Source organism: Zootoca vivipara, chromosome 5 (genome assembly GCF_965207765.1).
Source record: "Zootoca vivipara chromosome 5, rZooViv2.hap1.1, whole genome shotgun sequence".
Lineage (NCBI taxonomy): Eukaryota > Metazoa > Chordata > Lepidosauria > Squamata > Lacertidae > Zootoca > Zootoca vivipara.
This window is the reverse complement of record NC_142588.1, coordinates 43,550,964-43,574,646: the sequence shown is the minus strand read 5'-3', so window position 1 is coordinate 43,574,646 and position 23,683 is coordinate 43,550,964. Positions and strand designations below refer to the sequence as shown.

The 23,683-nt window shown below is 39.8% G+C and overlaps 1 protein-coding gene across 12 annotated transcripts in view; it reads right to left on the bottom strand.

The window, feature by feature from the left end:
• Window positions 1-23,683, bottom strand: part of FGFR2 (fibroblast growth factor receptor 2) — a 139,463-nt gene that overhangs the window by 13,015 nt on the left and 102,765 nt on the right. For 5 of the 12 annotated variants that reach the window (XM_088670498.1, XM_088670496.1, XM_088670502.1 and 2 more), the window contains 5 exons: window positions 19,204-19,406; window positions 8,892-9,043; window positions 5,335-5,456; window positions 3,697-3,807; window positions 1,370-1,560 (listed from right to left, as the gene is read on the bottom strand). In XM_088670498.1, the coding sequence (XP_088526624.1) occupies window positions 1,370-1,560; window positions 3,697-3,807; window positions 5,335-5,456; window positions 8,892-9,043; window positions 19,204-19,406 (779 nt within the window). Of the gene's footprint in view, window positions 1-1,369; window positions 1,561-3,696; window positions 3,808-5,334; window positions 5,457-8,891; window positions 9,044-19,203; window positions 19,407-21,907; window positions 22,053-23,683 lie in introns of all 12 variants that reach the window. The other 7 variants (XM_035138085.3, XM_035138088.3, XM_088670501.1 and 4 more) reach the window with 3 other exon arrangements.

Sequence of the window (23,683 nt, the reverse complement as noted above, 5' to 3'; positions counted from 1 at the left end):
AAACCTCTTGAGAAATGAATGGTGCTTTCTTTCATATTCAGTAAGATAGTAAACTGTTTGGGCTTTAGTTTAATAAGGCAAATCTCAAGGTTATGCTTTTGTTGCCTGGCTAAACAGCTCACAGTTTATCCACATCAATATTGGAATTCATGAATATCTAAGTTCATTTTCTGATATTGTTTGCTGAATAATGATTTCTTTGTTCTGTCTTTAAAAGAAACTTTAGCCGGCATAACCTGGCATTTGATTACTTATGCATACATTTGCTCCAAATTAAATACAGCTCTTTACTGGAGCCTCTATGAACAATTCTGCTAGTAAAAATGCCTATTAATATTAAAATAGCTGAAGCTGCCATTCCAATGGATCAAACTGAAAAACTTGAAAAGGAAGGAGTGGACATGTTATTTAGCACTGAGGGCTAAGGTAAAGGTAAAAGGACCCCTGACCATTAGGTCCAGTCGTGACCGACTCTGGGGTTGCACGGCGTATAGCTTCCAGGTCATGTGGCCAGCATGACAAAGCTGCTTCTGGCAAACCAGAGCAGCACATGGAAACGCCGTTTACCTTCCCGCTGTAGCGGTTCCTATTTATCTACTTGCATTTTGACGTGCTTTCGAACTGCTAGGTTGGCAGGAGCTGGGACCAAGCAACGGGAGCTCACCCCATCACAGGGATTCGAACCGCCGACCTTCTGATCAGCAAGCCCTAGGCTCAGTGGTTTAACCCACAGCACTACCTGGGTCCCCAGCACTAAGGGCTACTTGCATTTATTAATTAATTTTGCAGCCCTGATCAACCTGATTTGCAAAATATTCTATTTTGCCATTTGGAAATGCTCTGCAATTCCACGAGAGGTTTCTCCTCCTATTCCCCTACGGTCCCCACAGTGCCACCTTTCCTGCATCATCCGGAACAGGGTTTCCCCTAGATTTTCAGAGGGACATGGGGAAAATTGACTTCCTTGCCTTCTACCAGAGGAATCATCACTGGAATTTAGAATGTGATACCTGTTTGCCCAAATAGTTAAGAACACTGCTATTGTCTCTGGGCCTGAGCAATCCCCATAAGCTTGATGTAACACTGGGACAGGTGGATGTGTATAAAACTCAACATGTGTTGTGACATTCAGGATGCCAATCTCATGTTTCAGATTTGTTTCTTCAAAAATGCAATTTGTAGAGGAAGGAAGGAACACAAAGCTGTCTTCTTTCAATAACATTTGTTTCTTCAAAAATGCAATTTGTAGAGGAAGGAAGGAAGGAAGGAAGGAAGGAAGGAAGGAAGGAAGGAAGGAAGGAAGGAAGGAAGGAAGGAAGGAAGGAAGGAAGGCAGGCAAAGCTGTCATCCTTCAATAACACTGGCTTACCTTTTGTGATGCTAAGTATTCCATGCCTCTTGCCAACTGGTATGTACATGAGACTAAATCTTTGAATGTCATCTGCTCTTCAGGAACCCGGTTAATATCAAATGAATATTCCATCCCTGGTGGCCGCCGTGCTCGCAGGTACTCCCGCAAATTCCCTTTCGAAGCATATTCAACCAGCACGTAGAGTGGTCCTTCAAAGTGAGCAGATAAGACAGTATATGAATGAATGAAAACCAGGAGCTAGCTAGCTAGCGCTCTCTCTCTCTCTCTCTCTATATATATATATAGATATATATATATATTTTCCATTCTACTGACCCATAAAAGTATAGTAGCATGCCTCTTTTCCGATTCATTGGATGATTTTTCTCAAAATGCTACTGCCATGTATTTATTTAGAAAATAAGTTCATTCTATCCATAGTACAAGTAGCATGTTTATTTTTTAATTAGACTTCTCACCTGCCCTTCATCTTATGGTCCTGGGACAGGTTGCAACAATATAATATACAATTATAAAAAAGAGATAAAACCATTGCAACGATAAAACAAATAGAACTATTTCCAAATACAGCAGAATAGTTTAAATTCAATAAAAAAGGTGATTCTCACAAAATAAAAGTTAATGGAGTACAAAACACACCCAACTCTTTAACACATTCAGTTCAAATCAGCTGCCTTCAAACATTCACATTCTCTTTCCCCCCACTATGGCTCCATACCTACCTACCCACCCACCTACTCCAGGTGAGCATACACAAGATCACAAAGCAGAATATGCACTCTTGCCACATTTTGCTTTCATCATAAGAACTCCCTTCCAGTCTTACCAAAAGCAGAAGGGAGGTGGAGCAGTTTCTGCTTTGTATTCTTTAAGCTCAATAACCAGATTCAGGTCTCTCCTCCCTTGGGGGTGGGAGAGGAGATGAACCCATGGGCTTGACCCTCTCACATGCATCACTCTCAGCATTCGTACAGTCCCACACATATTGGGGTCTGAACTTCTGCAGTAGGGAACTTTTTCTACCCAAGTAGGCTCCATGCATAGTCCAGTAAACTTGAAGAAAGAGTTTCTAAATCAGACAGGGATTCTACTAAACAGCAGGCTCCCAGCTGCAAATGTTCAGCACCAACATATGTGCAGCAATGCTGGCAGAGATGTGAGGGAGGTGGTGAGCCAAATGAGTTCACGCTTGCTCTCCCTTTCATGTGACAATAACTGAGGGTGTGGAAAGCAAAGAGCATATGAACAGGGCTATTGAGATTGGCATGAGATGTTTAGGTAAAACAAAAGGAGCAGGAAGTTAACATGCCTTGTACTTTTTATTCCTCTCCATTTCTGACCATGTAAAATTCATCTCATGTATTTCAGACATTAAGGAAATGCAGAAGGTCCACTGAAGAGCTAACTTGTGCACATGAATTTCATCATGAAGTTCCACCCACTCATTCCCGACTACTTTTTGGAATCTTATTTGCTCCTCATTGTTCCATCAAATGAACAGGAACAAAAACCACTGTGAAACTAGTGTTCAGCACACCACTAGCTTTCCGTTTTCAACACTAGCTTTCAGTTACCAAAGAGTTAGAACAGGCTGTAATACAGGAGGAATGCAGATCACATTCTGTCGGTAGAGCTGTGCAAGAGTTGCAGTAGATCAGCAAGGTTTCTGGCTCCAAATTGCTGAACAATAGCAACAACAAAAATATTTGTTTCCCTTCGAACTAAGGCTGCTGTGGTGATGAAAGTTGGGGTGGAGGGAATCAGGAGTGGATTGTGGATTTTGAAGTGACAGGGCTGTAACCTCAGTCCTTGTACTAAAAAAACCAAATTCCTGCACTGAGTATCCACTCAAAGGTGCCCTGTCCCTTAATTCTGAGAGCATGTTGTCTTTTCCCTAGCCAGTATTCTGCACCTGGCTCCAGTGAAAAAACAAAGTAGATCCCAAACGCCTGAAGTCTGCCCACCACTAGAATGAAATTAATGTTGTTATTGTAACATGCCCTAGCAATCAGATGGGCAGGGTGAAAAATAATCAAATACATAAATACATAAATTAATCCACCCAGCATTTGAATCTGAGAAAGGTACTGTGTAAAAATAAATGACGAATGTTGCTTCTATATTCCTTTCCTTTTAGCCAGAGATGCAAATTCCTGCAGCTTTTCAAAACAAATTCAGTATGGCAGCCATCTATCCACTCCACTCTCCCACAGTAGGCTATCATTTTTATTACACTTGCACAAAATTAACAGACAAGAGTATGTCACATCATAAACACTGCACTATATCACCACCTTTGGTCTGTAAACCAAAATGACACTCACCGTCCTGAGTGCAGGCCCCAAGAAGATTGATGATGTTTTTGTGCTTCCCAATCATTTTCATCATCTCCATCTCGGACACTAGGTCAGAGAGGTCTTTTTCTGTAGCATCATCTGCACAAGACAAAACGAGTTCCACCAACAGTTTTAAACTAGTGCACCAGCTAAATTGGTTTTTTTTCTGCTACAATGTTTCCTTGCAGGCTATCCAACTAGCTTGATGTACAGGCCATTAAGTTACAGATATTGTAACACTGCTTCCCTGTAACCCTGGTTCCCAAAGCCAGCAACAAAGTAAACCACTGGTGTTTTGTTGTTTAAGCTGTTGGCTCTGCTTCTCATTAGGTAAACCTCCATGAAAACAAAAGAACAGATAACAAAAATTAGGAAAACGCACACATACAGTACGAAGGGAAACTATCGCAAATAATTTTAAGAAGCTTATATACCATCAAAAAGTCCTACTGTATTATGTAGTCCAAATGTTACGATTTCAATGTGATGCCTTTCAGTCTCTTGTCTGGGAATTCTACCACTTCAAGCAACTTCAGAAACGATTTAATATTTATATATATTGCGGGGAGGTTGTAAAACAGGCCAACTTTGGAAAGCTTTAATTTCCTACTGTGGTTCTCCAGCTCCATAAAGACCATATAAAACAGTAACACTTTAAATTAAGACCTCCTCTGCACCTTTAATGCAGATATCCCAGTTGCAAACAACATATCAGAGAATTACTGGCAAGACTTTCATGCGAAATACTTTTATTTTTTCCAGTGTTCAATTATTTTAAAAAATATTATTATATTAATATCATAAACATAAAATGATTTAGACACCTTATGCAAGATCCCTGATAGCACACTAAATAATGGGTCAGCTCCATAATTAGTGGTGCAAATGTCACTCAGAAGTTATCCTAAATGGTCATTTTCTTTGTTTATATGCATTCCCTATCATGCTGGAGGCTTTTGTTTGGGCAAAAGGCATTTGAATAATTACCTATTTTGTTTACAATGGCACCCATTATTCAAGCATAAGTATAAATATGTATTTTTTAAATTAAGATCCCAGGATAAGTATAGTATATTTGTTTTATTACGGTCAATGACCAGCATCAAGATAAAAACACCAATTAGAAAATGTTAAAGTTCACAATTGTATAAAATCCCATATACTTAAACATATACTAGATCCCAGAATAAATATCATTATCACCATCATATTTCTATATATTGCCTTTTACAAATGTTTGCACTCTCTCTCACACACATGCACATTTTTAAATGTGTTAGAAGAGACTAGGTCAGGTCCTGTCATTTATTTACCTAAGGCATATATGCTACAGTTGCCTTTCAGTAACTTTTAGCGAACCAAATGAAAGCATGTAGACTTCCCTGTGGATCAAATCAAGAGTTGAGGAATAAACAATTGTACCAAGACTTTGACTTGCTTGTAAATACCTGCTGCTAAAGATAAATAGGCTGTCAAAGGCACTGATTTATACTGAAAACTGCTGAAGCCTGGGGTGAACAAAATGAACTTTGGCCTTCTACAGTTAGAGAGTTTGGACGCCACAAAAGAAACATTATTCACAGAACCTGCCACCTCGGTCAATACTCCCCCCCGCCCCCATATTACCTTTCAGCATTTTCACTGCAACAGTAACGGCTTCTTTTGGCCTGTCTTTGTCGATTCCCACCGCTTCCGCCATAACAACTTGGCCAAAGCACCCTTCCCCAAGGGGCTTCCCTAGCATCAACCTAGGGATGTAAACAGAGGATTAGCGCCTGGCATCTGAGGAGGAGATGAAGTCGGAGAAACTCAAGAGCGAAAAATAAAACAATCTTTCAGCAGACCACTTTTGACCAGAGCATTTGTTGCAAAGAACTAACGAGGGTCTTACTAGATTTCAGGGCTTGTGCACGCGCCTCTAGCAAGTTTTCTGAGGAACAAGTTCTGTGTGTGCACTTACCACTTACATGACAAACCCTCTTCATGTACTTGCAGAAAGAGGAGCTGCAATTCCCAATTTATCTTTCCAGGGAACTCTGGGAACTGTAGCTCTGAGGGAAATAGGGGATCTCCTAACAATTCTCAGCGCCTTCAGCAAAGTACAGTTTCCAGGATACTTTGTGGGAAGCCATGATTGTTAACATGGTACAATTTGTATGGTGTGGGTTTCGTCTTGTTTAATTCCCCCCTCCTTCCTTTTCCAGAAAGACCACAAAGTGATTAAGGAAGCTTAATTAGAGAGGCTTCTCTTTTCTATCAACTTTGGGGAGTGCTTCATATGAACCACCACAGAGCATGTGCAAAGTTTCTTTTTCTTCACTGCCAAGTAATCACAACTAGCCCCTGTATTTGCAACTGCAACCAGACAGAAGGGCTTCCATGGCTGTGTAAGAAAATAAGTCCTATTCATTATTCCCACCAATATATCTGGACACAAACACTCTCCAAAAGTGTTGTAAACTTTACAACAAAGGTACTGGAATCTCCTCGCCCTCTTGATACTAATGGCCAAAGAACTTCCTGTGCAAATGAAGGCAGAAAACCTTTATATTGATACAGTGAATCATTATTTGTGACGTACATTTTACCACTGTGAATTCAGAGAGATTTCTGAGGGGAAGCTCTTTGTTTGTCAATGTTGCAAAGGTGATCCAACTGCCTCTGAATCGGGGGTAAGTGAACCTGTTTTTCATATGGAGCTTTGTTTGTTTGTTTGTTTGTTTTCTTTGCTATTTGCTTTGCGTTTTTGACTATTGTTTTTCCAGTTTTCCAAAGCAGACAGATAGAAATTATTGTTGTTAAAAATCTCCCGATTAGAAATTAAGCACAGACCATATGTTAAACTAACAACAGAACCTCTACTGCCTACCTCTTCCACTAGTTCTGGCAATGTGTCTGGTGCAAGAGGAGCCCACTGTATTCTCTCCTGGAGAAAATTAAGTGGACTTGGCAAAATGCCATGATTAAATATCAAATGGGATGAGTTTAAATAGGGGCTTTTAATTGAAAAAAGCTCTCAGTTTAATCATGCTAATGTGAATGTATACACTGGGCTATATCTGTTATGAAAATCGCATGCTACTTTGACAATACACAAAGACCAAAGAGTTGTATGTTTTGTGCTGAGATCATGCTGCATTCCCCCCCTCTCCCAAAACCAAAATTGAATTTAAGATCTTGGCAGAAAGCAAACATTTGCACTGGAAAATGATTAATTTATGTGTTCTTGTGCTTCTAATATGAACACAACAATTCTGTCATTGTGTTTCTGCGGCCTCCAATTTAATAAACTGCTCTTAAAGAGCCTTCTTTCATTACAAACCCTCTCCACCCACATTTATGCCGAATGCTGTTTTCAAACGTTTAATGCTCTAAGATTTTCCGCATTAGTATTTCCCCTAAGGGAAAGGGCTGACAGAATTATATAGACAGACCCCCACTGTTGACTAGAATCTTGCAGGTGGCAAGTGAAAATGCATGGCACCATATTTCATCCACATAATTACTGTATGACTATTTCCATAAATACACATAAAAGATTTTTTTCCCTATTTTTTTAAATCAACAGGTAAAAATTCAAAAAAAGTGGTTTTAAGTTTTCAAACAGTAGCAAAGTTTCTAAAATGTTTCTATTTTTTTCCTGTAAATTCAACACTAATTAAAATTAATTCTAGTTTTAATGTGTGTCCTGTTTCATTGTAACAATATTATAAGCTTAGCATACACCATGCACTAAAGAGCATAGGTTGTATCCGACAGTGTTGTTCAGCTGACAGTAAGCTTGTCAAGGGGAGGAGTTTTCAGTGATTCTTCCTCTCCCCTACGGCCCCAAGTATCCCTCAAAATACATTCTGGAGGGTGCCCCCAGGCCTGTGGAACTGATTTAGTGAAGGCTGAAAGGGAAACGGGGAAGTACTGAAAATGGCTTCCCTCTACATCAGGCATAGGCAAACTCGGCCCTCCTGATGTTTTGGGACTACAACTCCCATCACCCCTAGCTAACAGGACCAGTGGTCAGGGATGATGGGAATTGTAGTCTCAACATGTCTGGAGGGCCAAGTATGCCTATGCCTGCTATACATTCTTTGGACAGAGGTCTTATTGTCAGCTAAGTAATACTGTTTCTACTGACAAAAACTGTACTGTCATCTGAGCTCTACGGTTGTATACAACTCCATATCAGCTCATGATGGCAGTGGGAAAAGTTTTGCTCATGTTGCTTGAAAGCCCTCTTGATGCACCATCATGTTAGTCCTATTGATGCACCACAGATGGCACCCAAAGCGAAAGGTAGCACATGACACATAGGATGCATAAGATAATCCACAAAATATCAGTTTGTATTATTAAAAAAATGATTTTTTTTTAGTCTGTCATGGCTGCTGGAAGTACTACCGTAGTCTGGAATAAAGGGGGAAGTCAATATGATGAACTGCAATTGTGTCCACTAATTTCTGGGAATTCCGAAAAGGGTGGGAAATGAGAATAAAAGAAAATTAACAAGAAAATATGGACAGTATGTAAAAATAAGGTTAAAGAGCTGGGAAACAGAATGGGGGGGAATGAAAACTGCTGAAGAATTTTCTTAAAATGAAAATCAGAAAGGGGGGAGATAGGGGAAGTCCACAAGACAATGTTTAAAAAAAATGATGAGAGATTAAAAAAAAATAGTGTAGTTAAGGTTTCTTTTAGTGTTGTTATTTATCTGGTGTATGTGTCTTTGTATTGTATATGTAGTGTATTAGTTGCTGTTAAGTATAAAATTAATAAAAATAATTTTATTTAAAAAACTAATTTCTGGGAATTAATTTAATGTTTCTTTGTCCATTTTTCAACCGAACAACAATAAATAATTCATTCAAATAAGAAGAAATATATATATACTTCTCCATTATGCTAATTCTCATTTTTTGGCTGTTTTATACAAATATGCAGGCAGGAAGCTGATAAGAAAGATAGTATCTCCTCAAGGAATACTATGTTCTTCAGAGGAAAGTCTTACATTTAAATATATATAATTTGCCTAGGCCCCACTACTATGGTTTGCCTTAGCATCAGCAAATGCAAATGACATAAGTGGAAGAACTATAAATGAAAAGAGCAAGGGAAGCGTGGACTGAGGTCTCCTTGCTCCACAGTTGCCAGAGCTATTGAAATACCATAAATGGCAAAATTTTGCTTACTTATCTCTTGAGAACTCCCATTTTGGATCTTCTGGTAGTTCATACTCTGAGACTCCAGCCAACATTGGAGCATCAGCATTGGAGGAGAGACGAGTGGTTATTCTCACCAAAGGTGTGTTGGAGTTCATGGAGGAGCTAGAGTCTGCAGACACCTGTTATGAGAATACAAGGTGCAAAACGAAGATGTAATCTTGGTCCAATTTCTGCAAACTGGCAATAGAGAGCAGCCAAGCCAGGTCATAAAAGGCACTCGGAAACTGAAATGCTCACTAAGGCACTGCACACGAACCTGACTTCAGGGTTCCGATCAGTTTTGCCGTACTTCTGCTAACTGAGTTATGAGTTATGGCTACAAACCCAAGCTTTTAATATTCTGATATAATTGGATAACTGCATTACCGTCACTGTTTGTAACCATCTTCCTCTCTCACTCTGCAAGTGAATATTTTTTAAGAGCGCGCTCTCTTTATGGTAACTTTTCTCTTAAAAAATTAAGCACAACTAGAAGTGGTTTTCCATCCATGTGTTTTTTAAAATTTGAAACGAGCTTATTATGTTCATCAATACATACAAGGAACTTGTCACGACTTGAGTGACTCAGCCGAAACAGTGTTGTTACTGCGTTGCTTAAAAGCACTTGAATTATCCTAGGTATCCAAAAATTATTTTCCTGTTTAACAGCAAACAAAATACCTATTCAGATCTTGATGTATCTACTTAGTAAACGTTTAATCCAGACAGCCAGGGAAAGTTAAAGCACCTCTCCAATAATACTCCTTGAATAATAAAAGGCTGGCAGATCCTAACAAAATTTAAATCTCCACTACTCTACAAATCAAAATGATGACAGGGCAATATGAATTCAAAGTTCTCACATAATTTTTGGAAGTTCCTTAGGAACTAGTGGGCTGTCTAGTGATGGACACCAATATCTTTTTCTATATCACCAGTAGTACTGATAAGAGTGTTCTTGGTCAATCTTACAGATAGGTGTGTTTGCAGTCAGTAAACAGCAGCCACTTTTGAATGATCGCAACTCCCCTTAGTAAGCTGAGATATGCCTGAGAGCTATACACCTGCAGGCATGTCCTTTGCTTCCCCATTTATTTGAATGACCAAGGAAGCCACAGTAAGCTTCTGCTTACATCCAAAAAGGGAACTATGGCTAATAGATTCCAACAAGTCAGGAAACTGGAAGTTCATATCAACTCTGGCTTCCTGCCTTGTTTCACCACTTCTGTGAAAGGAAGAGTGAAACAGGAACAAAGGGGACTGTGTGCTAGGGCATGAAGCTCATGCATATATCAGTTGATTAAGCCGAGACCTGACTGTCGGAATGCTGCATGGATGAAGACTGCTCATGTCTGATTCAAACATGAAAGTGGCAGGCTGTTTGCAGAAACAAAACAATTCCATAGGGTCAAGATTCCTGGATGCTATTATAATAGGTTTTTCCCAAGGATCAGCAGGACGGCACAGTTAAGTGTCCAACCAGCCCCAGGCATGGAGGCAGATGTAGAGACTTACAATGCAATCCCATCAACCTCTTTAGGGCTGGTGGCACACCGGCCATCTGAATGCCTTTTGGGTAACATTCATCCCAATGACATAACATAATGATACACACCAGAAATATGCAAGCCTACAGACAGTGTTCAAGTACAGGGCACATGCAGCACACTCTAAGAGGCACAAACAACAGTTAGCATGCCTAAACCTGTATGAGGTCACCACAACCTCCCCTTTAGTTGTAGAAAGACGAAACAAACATTTCCCTGCTCACTGTTGCAACATGCAATTCCATTTGCAATAGGTTCAGGAATGCCTCAAATCTGAAACTAGAAAAAGGACACCAGGGAGACTGAGCGTTTGCTAGCCTGGTGTCTCTACTCCCCCCCCCCCCACACACACACTTGTAAGCCTTCAGTTGCTGGTCACTGCTTCAGTTTTGTCTGGGTGCCGTTTCAGCTGGGTCATTTTGCAAAAGAGCACATTGAATGTGCAATGCAGTTCCGAAACTGAACTGGCTTCACAATACTTACCACTTAACAAAACTGGACAAAGGAACTTTGTTTTCATAAACACTGTTGGAATAAGACCAAGCAATGATGCCACTTAATACATGGAAGTGCCATTCCATGCAACACAATCTGGTGGTTGATAATTCTGAAAGGAATAGGCTTTTTCCTCCTCTACCTCTTCCTTCCAGATGGATGTTGAAATGTTTTGCAGCCCACAGCCTACTATCTTGTTAGAAGGATAGATGGACGTTCTTGTGCCAAACGTTTTCTTTATTACTTGACAAGAAGTACTCGAAGAGCAGGTGATTACAACGTCCCAACCCAAACTAGAAACTGCACATCTTTTAACACAAGATACCTGACCTTAATCATGATATAACATTTTATTAAGACTTTGCATGCAAGTTGTTTTATCAATTTCTACATGTTTTAAAAGCGCCATGAACAGTTTCAAACTTGTTCCAAACACCAGAGTAACAAATGAAGTTATTTTCAATAAAACTGTGCTAGAAAAAGGAAAATATCACCTCCTATATATTTTTGGAATCTTCTATTCACTGTGACTTAGAACCTGCTGACCTGGTACAACATAGCTTTCTGAACGGCTGCAATGAGACGCCAAAAACCAATCTAGCCTGAATTCAAACATCTACAGCTTAAGTAAACAATGTAAACATGTTTACTTAACATGCTAGCATGCTACAATGGACAGGATGGGTAACTGGCTCCAAGCAGTGGCTCCACATTTTTTATTTTCTGAATTCTTTCCATTTATTTTAATCTCTTTTTGTCTTGAACTGTATTGAGATCTCACCATGAAGTCTCAAGAGAAAGGGCAGATTATGAGAGAAATAAATACATAACCTTGGTGTAAACTCTTATGAGAAAGGAGAGCACTGAGCATGGTAGAAAGGCTTGGTTTGCATGCCATGCTAAACCATAGTTTAAAACAAACTATTATTTAATGTGAACAATCCAAGGTTGGTTCTGGGCTTACTGCTTATGATTTGTTTGCATGAAACAAGCGAAGAACCCAAACTTGGACTACACGACAAGTCTGACATGTTTTGTTTGCGGTGTAGCAGCAACAGGATTATAGGAGGAGCATTGCGTAAACTTTGGGGCAGTGTAAGAAAGGCCCTGCTGGATCAGGCCAGCCTACACCAACATCCTGTACTCACAGTGGCCGACCATACACTAATGGGAAGTCCACAAGTAGGAACTGAATGCAACAGCAACTGGTATTTAAAGGCATATCACTTCCAACAATGGAAACAGTGCACAGCCATGATATAACTAGCAGCCACCGATCCTCCATGAATTTGCAGTCTCAATCTCCAATGCATTTCCCTAATCTTATTTTAAAACCATCTTTTAAAACCATCCCTTCCATAATTTAACCATGCATATCTAACAACACAACCTTGATGGCAGAAAGCGAGGAGGAATTAAAGAACCTTTTAATGAGGGTGAAAGAGGAGAGCGCAAAATATGGTCTGAAGCTCAACATCAAAAAAACCAAGATCATGGCCACTGGTCCCATCACCTCCTGGCAAATAGAAGGGGAAGAAATGGAGGCAGTGAGAGATTTTACTTTCTTGGGCTCCTTGATCACTGCAGATGGTGACAGCAGTCACGAAATTAAAAGACGCCTGCTTCTTGGGAGAAAAGCAATGACAAACCTAGACAGCATCTTAAAAAGCAGAGACATCACTTTGCCGACAAAGGTCCGTATAGTTAAAGCTATAGTTTTCCCAGTAGCGATGTATGGAAGTGAGAGCTGGACCATAAAGAAGGCTGATCGTCGAAGAATTGATGCTTTTGAATTATGGTGCTGGAGGAGACTCTTGAGAGTCCCATGGACTGCTAGAAGATCAAACCTATCCATTCTTAAGGAAATCAGCCCTGAGTGCTCCCTGGAAGGACAGATCGTGAAGCTGAGGCTCCAATACTTTGGCCACCTCATGAGAAGAGAAGAATCCTTGGAAAAGACCCTGATGTTGGGAAAGATTGAGGGCACTAGGAGAAGGGGACGTCAGAGGACGAGATGGTTGGACAGTGTTCTCGAAGCTACGAACATGAGTTTGACCAAACTGCGGGAGGCAGTGCAAGACAGGAGTGCCTGGCGTGCTATGGTCCATGGGGTCACGAAGAGTCGGACACGACTAAACGACTAAACAACAACAACAATCTAACAACATGTCAACACACTTCTCATCCACATTAAACCAGTTTATTTTATACTGAGTGGTGTGCAAACTGTGCCAAACTGTAGTTGTTGCCCTTACTACACTACAAAACTGCTTGGAATTTTTTTTAATGTGAATCCAAACCTGGCAGAAATTCAGTATAGCACTAACTTGGCCAAAATCAGTCCAACCCAACTCTATGTTGAGTGAGAGAATAGGCAATCTGGACTACTACAGAATGATGTTAGGCAGCCTGCCCAAAGCCAGACGCTGTTTTTCAGAGTACTGAACTATTGACTGTTTTAAAGTAAATATAGATTCCTTACATGGTACATCATACATATTGGAAAATGATCTGAAATCTGCTCATTTCACCACTCACATATCAACTCACCAACATTTATATCAAAGGTCGTATCATTTGTTTTCCTAGACAGAGAAGAGTGGTGTGCAGTTTTGCTGGGGAAAGCCTGTTTAAACTTTAAATCCATAGCTCCACTGTGTTGCACATGATGACGTTACAGGAAAAACTTGAAGAAACACTTTGCCAATTCATTCTATGTTTGCGGGGAGGGGAGCAAACTCACTAGTAAATGTAACATCAAACAAGTCCTCAGCGTAAATACCAAGACTGCGTACAAAAAAAAACAACACTCCATTCTAGAAGGAATATTTAGCATTAGCTATTTAAAAAAAAAAAGGATCGGGCCAGTCTCAAAGGTAATGTATTTTTGATTGATTCATTGGAGCAGAGCATGGTATTATGGAAGCTGAAGGACTATTAAAAAAAATGTCCATTGGAAAAAGAAGAGTATAGCAGCACAAGTTGGCCCAGGATCCAGGAAGGCCTTCTGGGACCAGCCCACACTTTTAAAAGCCTTGTTCTTCCACTGAGAAATAAAAAAGAAAAATGCTTGGGCATTTTCACTTTCTATAGGTTATTTCATTTTACACAGATTTTGTCTACACAAGTTAGAGTTGCACTTCCTCAAAGCCAACCTTCTGCAGTACTCAGGAGCTAGGGTGAAATTCTAGTGAGAGGTCTCACATGGTAGAAGGTGCTCCTTCAGATCATTTCAGGCCTCAGGATTGAAATAATAATATTTAAAGGAGGAAAAACATGTCTACAGCCCCAAGTTGAACATCAATGTTTAATATCAGACTACCAGATCTTCCTTCCTGATTGCTCCATTATTTAACTGTCTCCACATCAGAGTACATGGCAAAAGGGATGTGGGGGAATGTGAAAGCTAGGGAAAGTAAAACGAAGGAAAAGCACACTGGGCTTTATGTGCAAACCTCATACATACAAAACCTACAACACCATGCTCAGGGCTTCAGCCATTCAAACAGAAGGAACAACCCCTTCTAGAAATGTGCACTTCTAGAAATGTGCAGCTCTGACTGAAAATGTATAATTACAACATAACATCCTAAAAGTTAAAAACAGCGTCTCCTAAGAATGTGAGGTGAAGCTCTCTGAAATATGGTGGTTTAGTTTCAGGAGTTTACTGAAACTTTATTTCAGAGAGCTTCACCTCACATTCTTAGGAGATGCTGTTTTTAACTTTTAGGATGTTATGTTGTAATTATACATTTTCAGTCAGAACTGCACATTTCTAGAACTCTTCTAATAAAGTTAAAATGACAACATCGTCACTACTCAAATCTGTAAATAAAATAAAATTACTAATCCGTTGGAAGACTGATTTCTTTTAATATAACGTTTCAACTTCAGTGAGGCCCACAAAACGCATGGTTGTCTTTACCAACCTGGTGTCTTGAAGCTGTTTTAGATTACAACTCCCATTAGCCTCAGCCTTATGGAGGGTGCCTTATGACACTCAGTATACCAGAAATTCTCATACCACAAACTGACAACTAATGCTGCGTCCCAAGAATGTATTTCCAGGTAAGCAGGCATAGGACTGTGACTTATATCCTTTTGAGAAACCTGAAAGGTGATCTCCTCTCTGTGTTATGGCATCACTTCTTGCAAGCCCCCAAGTGTACACAAATAATTTCCTTTGGGACTCTGCTTCTCAGCTTTAAAAAGTAAGAGTGCCATCAACCTTCTCTACAACTTCCAAGTCACCTAAGCTAACTGATCCGTAAATCCTGTTCAAAGGTAATTAGGTTTCCCCACCCCCTCCTAATGCTACAGAGCACACAAGTAAGGAAGAACACCCTCTGCAGCTTTTTATTTGACTGAACTAATATATAGGTTACTGCCAACTCTTTTAAAGGTTTTTTAAAAGGAAAAGAAACAAGTCTCAAAAATACAACCAACACTTGCGGGGACTCAGTGCATTGCAACAAAAAAGTAGGCCTATTCAACTAATCCAGGAACACACGCCTGTTAAACAAAACGCCCTCTGTTTTTCTAACTCCTTCAGATTTACAGCAAATGTATGAAACCCTAACCCTTAATGTACAGAAACTAAACAGTTACTTCTGAAAATCTAAGTACATTAGTCTTTGCCTGTGGAAACCATGATTTCTCTGACTGCTGCAGTTGGCAGACAGCATTACTTGAGCGCAAAAATTTATTGAGAACTATGAAAATAGGAACACATTTCCTTACAATGCTTACAGCAGATACTTTCACTATCCCAAACTTAGCAGTGACTGCACCTGAAAACATGGAATGGAATAAACTTGGAACAACATACAGAAGCATTTCTAAAACTACCAGTTGATACCAGAAAAGTATTCTGTTGGGGAGTATTTCCTTTACGTGAGTAAAAAAGGTAAGAAAACTGAAATGTCAGCTACTCAACAAAACCAGAACATGAACAACAGTGCATCAAGTTTACCATAAGCATGTAGAATACAATGTTTTAAAGATGGTTTATAGAGGAGTTTCATTGCGCAACTGCATGACAAATGATGGCAGTGAAGTCTGCTGTTGGCAAAGGAAGAGACAATTGATGAAAGAGTATTTAACAAACCAACAGACTAGGAGAACTGCCCTTTGGAAAATGGTGAGTTTATGACAATCCATGGCCTGACTACTGACAGATGAATTATATACCAATGGCATTTTCTCTGTCATCACCACATGATCAGGTCATCTTGCTGCTTTCATTCCAGTCACAGCCCAATAATCTCCTTTTATTCCAGAGCTGATACAAATAGCCTCTTCTAAGTGGGCTTAGACTGGAAGCTCTCTTTAGCAGAGAATACAACATTCAAATTTTTCAGGCATACGTTGTTTGTGCAAATGCACGCATGTGCACATGACACCCACATACAAAGTTTAGTACTCCATATGAGTAGATGAAATAAGTGTCTCTCGTATGATTGCTTAAAGCATTTTAATTCTACAAGTGGATTAAGTCAGCTCCCTGCAAGACTTTGGCCACACTGCCAGCTACATAGAGGCAACTGGGAAGCCTTTGATTCTAAATTCTAAGACTCTTATTTTAAGCAGAATTAAGTCAGAGAATAATTGCCCTATGCCATGGGATTTCAAGTGACACCTTGTGGGTGCAAATTAATTGAACAGTTTGGGCAACTTTCCAGGGGCAGATACACATTGTCCTGGTTCACATAGAAAGTACATGAACCTGAGGTTCATGTGCTCCCGTTTCTGCTCCTCTCTGGCCACAAGGAACACAGAAGCACCTGCTTCCATTTTCACCTAACCATAGTTTGTTGTTCGCTTCCAGTTGAGAACTGTGATTAGTGCTAACTGTAGTTTATTGAAACGAGCCGATTTTACTGGTAAACGATCCTGGCTTGCTTCAATAAACTATAGTTAACAGTAACCACAGCATGGCATATGGCACAGAGAGCTGTAATAAGTAGGAGAGATCAGCACAAAACAGGAATGTCACCTTGCATGATCAGAAATTTCCACTAGTGCAAAACTACAACGGTGTACAAGCCTTAGCATTTACATATATCCAAACTATAACCGATACGTATCTCTTTTTCTCAGCTGGGTTGAGGAATCAGTCATAGAAGGAAACAGGTCCATTCAGTCTAGCCTACTCCGACTTGGCATTGCCAGCAGTTTTTGTTTCCCTGATCAAACCACTCTACCTAGGCAGCAGTGTGCTGCAAAGTATGGAGCAGCTGCACAGCTGAAAAAGACCTGTAGAAAAAGACCAGTCGGTCTGATAGTAAATTCTCTTTGGCTCTCACACAGCAGTACAGTGGAACCTCAGTTTATGAACACCTCGGTTTATGAATTTTTGGTTTACGAACGCCGCGGACCCATCTGGAACGGATTAATTCACTTTCCATTACTTTCAATGGGAAAGTTTGCTTCAGTTTATGAACGCTTCAGTTTATGAACAGACTTCCAGAACCAATTACACCCATGCTTCGGGTTAAGTACACTTCAGGTTGAGTACTCCGCGGACCCATCTGAAACGGATTAATCCACTTTCCATTACTTTCAATGGGAAAGTTCGCTTCAGTTTATGAACGCTTCAGTTTATGAACAGACTTCCGGAACCAATTGTGTTCATAAACCGAGGTACCACTGTAAATGTAGAATAGTTCTTCAGAATGAGCAAAACCCTGAGTTTTCCCATAACTCCCAGAAAATATTGGAGCAGGCATTCTTTATCCTGTGGTGCAGTCCCTGAAGCCTTAGAGAAAGGGGGAAGAGGCTGAGCAGAGAATCCAAATAAGACTTCAACAAAGCCTCATTGGTCAAATTCACGACACTTGCAGTTAAGTTGGTCATTTTCTACATACCTCCCACTTGCAGTAGCTGAAACACAAAACCCATTTGACGGGCAAGCATTAATATAGGTGAGATTGAAATAGGACATGAAATAGGACACATGGAGAGGACGCATTATTCAATAAAGTTCCAAATGTGCACTCATTAATTATACTCAGCAAAAACATATCATTGTACACAATCTAATTCCACCGAAATATGATTAAACACAGGAAATAACAGGTACTCTTATTGATGGGAAATAACCTGGGTTTCTTAAAAATACAATTTTTCCAAAAAAATATTCAGCTTTTCTTTCTTAACACAGCTTCCTTTGCAGGCCTAAATCATTGCAAGAAAAAATTCCTGAAATATTTCGAGCTCCCCCTGCGCGCCCCCCCCCGGACCTCAACATGTTCAGAAATCACTATATCCAGTAACTGGATATAAACACAGCATTCAACTCCTGAAAGTCCTATTTGCGTTGAATATACATACTTTTGGAAAAGCTGCCTTCTTACAAAGGAAACAATAGAATATATTTTACAACCAAATGTTCAGCCCAGATGAAGTGATATATATCCATGTCCAAATTTACAACCCTGCTGGATAACAACACTTGTGACATGCTCATTATTTTAAAAAATATTATTCCTCTCTAGAAACAAACATATATTATGAAAATATATCATGTGAAATGGCTCTGCACAAGAATACTTGAAGGGCAGGAAGGGAGAAAACATTGGGGAGAGCATACCTCTCTCCCAGTTATGTGCTCCTGTGTTTCAATGCTTTAGCAAAACATGTGCCTCCCCCTCTATTCCACTGCCTGTGGCACCAGCTAATCTGATAAGTAGCTCAAATGGAAGACACACCAGAACATATGCTATTTTACCTCTTGTGTTTCTTAAAAGTGTTCACATTTACCACATCCTCAAAAAGCTTTTTTTCATTTTCCACTGGGAATTTAATCACACTTCCTCAACTTTACAGCATCAAAATTCCTGCTCTGAGATTAAATAATTTACAGCAGCCCTGCTATATTTGGCCTAGTGGTTTATTGGTGTCAGAACCCAGTACGGGATTCAGAAACATAGGACAGGTTCTGGAACCGCACAATTGAAATCACCTTGATCCAACAATTAACTGTAACAGCTGTACTCCCCAGCTTCAGACCTGGTGGAAAAGCAGGGTGCCTCTGAGTTTAAGCAAGAGAGCCCTTCCATCTCCACTTAACCACTACAGGATTCTTTGAGACACCAAGCTTGAGACAGGGAGTTATGGATTCAAAGCAAAATGGGGTGCTACAGCCTCTCTTCTTAGCAATCAAGTGCCACTTCAGTCCCACGTGTTTTATGAAAAATGATCTGCTGGCTTGTTTCGTTTATAGGATAATAGGTTTTTTAAACTCTTTATCTACTTTCTGTTACCTGTCTGCGCAGAGGAATGCGCTTAGTCAGCTTGTGCACGGCAGGCTGGCTACTGAAGTCCGGCTTCTTGGTGGAAGATCTCATGTGGCACAGAATGACTGTCACCACCATGCAGACAATCAGGAAGACCCCTACACAGTAAATGGCTATCTCCAAGTAGTCTGGTGATGTTGGGAATGCTTTGTCTTCTACAGGGCCTAGAGTGCAAGTACGAAGGAGGAAGAGTCATGAGGAAGAATTACAAGGTAGCAAAAACAAATCGGCAGTACACATCAAACAAAGTGGTCCCGCATCAGGTTTGCAATGAACTGCCCGAGATATAAGAATGCTGCTGAATTCCACCGCGTGGAAACAGCTACACTGAGAGTCTCCACGCAGCCATTTTTCAAAGTGTCGGCTTAAGCTGGCTGCTACCCCGCTAAGCGAGCTTAGTGAGGTACTTCTGGACAAAATCACTTTGGTATGAATAGCTGGTCTTATTTAACTTCACAATGAAAGGCTACATGCTTAAATTATGCCTTTTCTTCTTATTCTATTTTTCTTTTTATCCAAGCTGCTTGAGACAGGGAAGTGGGCACATAATTCACTCCAGATGAATCAATATTTATCCCAATCTCCCAATCTCTGGCCTGAAGCAAATGACAGGTTTAGTAAAATAATTTTTCAAGAGCATTGTGTTTAACTCTGTGGGCCACCTGAACACACAATGAAAGGCAAACAAGCACTGAATTAGCTAGCTGAAAAGCAAGGCTTCTGGGACACCATAAGCATAACAAAGCTCAGGCATGGACTGGCCTGGTTTAGGTATCCAAATACTTCTACTGAAAATCAGGATTCACAAAAAGGATTGAAATGTATTGGACAGTGAATTTGTATCAACAGCACCTCTTTATGCACACTTACTTGGGAGTAAGCCCATTGAACATAGTGGGATTTACTTCTGAGTTAATAGGCACAGGATTTGGGCTGTAAAAGTCCATAGGAATTGAGTGGCTAACTAATCTTTGGGTACTCTGAAAACAGCAGACTTTCTCTTAACTAGGTCCACGCCAGTTCTCAAGTACTGGATTTAGGTATCAGCATATTCCCTGCCCCCTTCCAGAAAAAAGAAACTCATCCAGCTTTCTTCAAAATTCTTCAAGAATTCTTCAAACTGGACTGTCCCATAGCAGGAGGACAGTATGAGATTGTACTCTGACACTGGTAGATCGCTAAGTTCCAGAATCAAAAAGAGAACGCATTTGTGTTTTTAAATAATAAAATTTACATATATTGGTCTATATTCACATATATAGGTAAGTCTACTGATGGAAGGTCACACTCAGATCTTAACAGCACCTAGTCTGTGAACAGCATCAAATGGCAATGCTAGTTTTACAGTTATTCTGTTCATTAAGTAATTGCACAGAATTTATTTTTCAGTCATGATTTAACTAATAAGTATTCCCATTTTTTACATTGCAATGACGACACTTTAGTTTATTATGTGGGCTTTGACAGCAAAAAAGAAATGTGACAAAGCACTTGTCAAGATATTTGTTGTTATTATTATTATTATTATCTGTTCCTAATCCTTTTACTTCATTACTCTGAATCATCACCATCAGCATTCTGCAGCAATATCTGGTTATTATGCAAGCAATGCACATTGCAACATGTTCTTATGTCTCATTTTGTATTAATATAAGCATTCACTCAAACTGATTAAGAAGTGGTGCTTAAGCGCTTGCAAATATGGAAAGAACACTGCAAGCAGAAGCAGCTGCAACTTTAAGCACTGACTACCTGTTTAGTGGTGAATGCACCTTGGAAGCCACAAAGGTTAATAGTTAAAGATGGTAGTAATGTAAGCTATCTCATAAAGAGAGAATAAATAACATAGAAACCTTGAGAACAACTCATATAGCAGCACAGCACTTAGTGAACACATGCAGTTACCAAACCTATACTTTAAAAACATTAAGACTTAATATATATATATTGACCAGCAAATTATTAACTGTGCAAGTAATTCAGCAGTTGCTCTGCATTGAACAGTTATAAAGCAAGAAAGTTTCATTAGTGCAGACATCTAAAACTATATTTTCCAACAGAGAACAAATTTCAGGCAATGAAGCGCATTAATGTGTGTTTCTGCTAAAAACAGAAACAACATCAATCCAAGCATGGCAATACATGCTTTGCAGAAAAAGCAAATTAGCTCATCATTTGCTTAGAACATGCAACATTTAAAGATACACCAAGTTGATTCCAAAGATATGTAAAAACACCGCTTCTGTAATCACATTTCAGCACAGCCAATTCTCATATATACATGTGTAAACCCAGGCAATTTGACTGGGTTGTGGTATTTCATAAAATGTGACTTTAAAATTTCCCTTTAAAAACTTCCCAGGAGAGGATTTTTGAGTTTCTCTCAGGGAAAAGTTTATGATTGTTAACTTTTGGTTATATAATCAAGTGTCAAAGAAAGCCTCTTTTTTCCAAATTTATAATGAACATTAAGATAATTGGGGGGGGGAGGGATGTTTAAATGAAGTTTGAAAAAAATACAATTCGTCTTTTTAAGTTGAAGTGCAGCCTTTTAAAGGAAACCAAAAGCCCACTTCTGAGACAGAAGCTGTGCTAATTTTGCAGCAATCAACAACGAAGCAGGGGGAAGGGTAGGGGGAACCACTGAAAGATAGCAGTAATATACCTGGCAGAACTGTCAACCATGCAGAGTGAAAGGATATCCCAATAGAATTACCCGCCAAGCATGTATACTCCCCAGCATCCTCAAAAGTTACATTCCGTAAATAGAGAACCTCAATCTCTTTGTCCGTGGTGTTAACACCGGCAGCCTAGAAAAAAAAGGGAAGCAAGAGAAAAGCTAGACATTTTAGGAATTCTTGTGGATGGGAAGTGGAACCACGGGGAGCTTGGCACTTCAGAAGAAACGACCGGTGCACAGCCGTGGGGGGAGATCCCATCCACAAAGCCCGCAACCAAAAGGCAATTACCAAGAGATCCCAGCTCACCTCAGAGAGGAATGAATCATCAACACCCTTCACCAAACCTACTCTCACCACCTAAGAATGCATGCAATCAAAGAACATGGAAAAAATTGTCCACAAAACGTTTGGAGGAGAAAATGACATGAACACAAAGAAAGGTGAAACAGACAGAAGAACAGGAGGCAGGACATTCTGTAATGTCGCTTAAAATGTCCTTCAGATTAATGAAGTCATACATACAGTGAGGGGCTGAAAATAAAGAGACAAAAATACTTCAAAAAGAGGTGTTTTCATTACAACCTGTATTAAATATAGCCCCAAGAGCTCCTTGTAACCAAAGGGCTGAGGGAGAACTCAGGTTATCACCGCCTCAAGTAATAACTTAAGTCAAACCTGAGCTTTAAATATAAAGGAGCAGTTTAGGAATCCATCATGAACCCAAACGCAGGTTTGTCACAGGTACGAACGCCCAGACAAACAGTTGGTGCTAGAAGTAAACAGGCCACCACTGCTTCAAGTGAGCATAGAAATAAAATGTATGGATGATGGATTTTCTAGATGTGCTTACTTACTTACATTTGGGTCTATTATGATGACCCAAAGTTTGGAAGTTGGTCTGAACAGTTCACCTTGTCTAGAAAAAAAAAATTGGGCCATCCAATGTGGTGAGATACAACATGCATTTCGCACTAAAGCTACCCTGTGGCATAACCTAACTGAAATAGGTGTACTTATACAATAGGATTTACAAATACGGGAATGTAAAACTCAACAATCCCTGCTTAACAAGATGGGAACTAATGCTGCACTGTCTTGAAGTAAACAAAAGGAATCAAGACCTCTATATGTATGCCTAATGACCATGGAAGAGAATTAGTTCTATTCCAATATTAAGATTTAACATGTTTGCATTTTTATGAATGAAACTTTTTTGCAAAGCTAAAGTGCATACCACACTATTAAAAAGGTCCAAATGAGACCCATCACATGGCTATATACGGTAGCACTTGTGTAAAGATGGAAAAGATGATATAAAATGCTGGCTCGTCAAGTGGATAGGTCTCCATGAATTCATGTTCAGTCTGCTCCCAGACTGAGACAGGTGGCGTTGGAGGTAATCTGGTATGTGCAACACCTCATCACTTGATCCAACCTCAATGAGTAGCTATGATTTCCAGAAAAAAGATCAAAATATAATACAAAGAAATAGAAGACAACAGTGCAAAACTAAGGAAGACTCAAGAGTGGTCAGATCAGAATCTTTCAGATTCTGCTGGGAGGGGGGAGAAAATATACACAAAGACAAATGATACATCAAAGTAAAAACAGAAAAGACAAAAGGTTTCAGAAGAGGTAACTAAAACAGTATTTGTGGGAATTTTTCCATGGCTACTGGAGTAATACCAGTTGCATCTCCAAGAGAGGATTATAAATACACCAAGGTCATGGAGTTATCCTACAAGCTGCCTGCAGAGTCC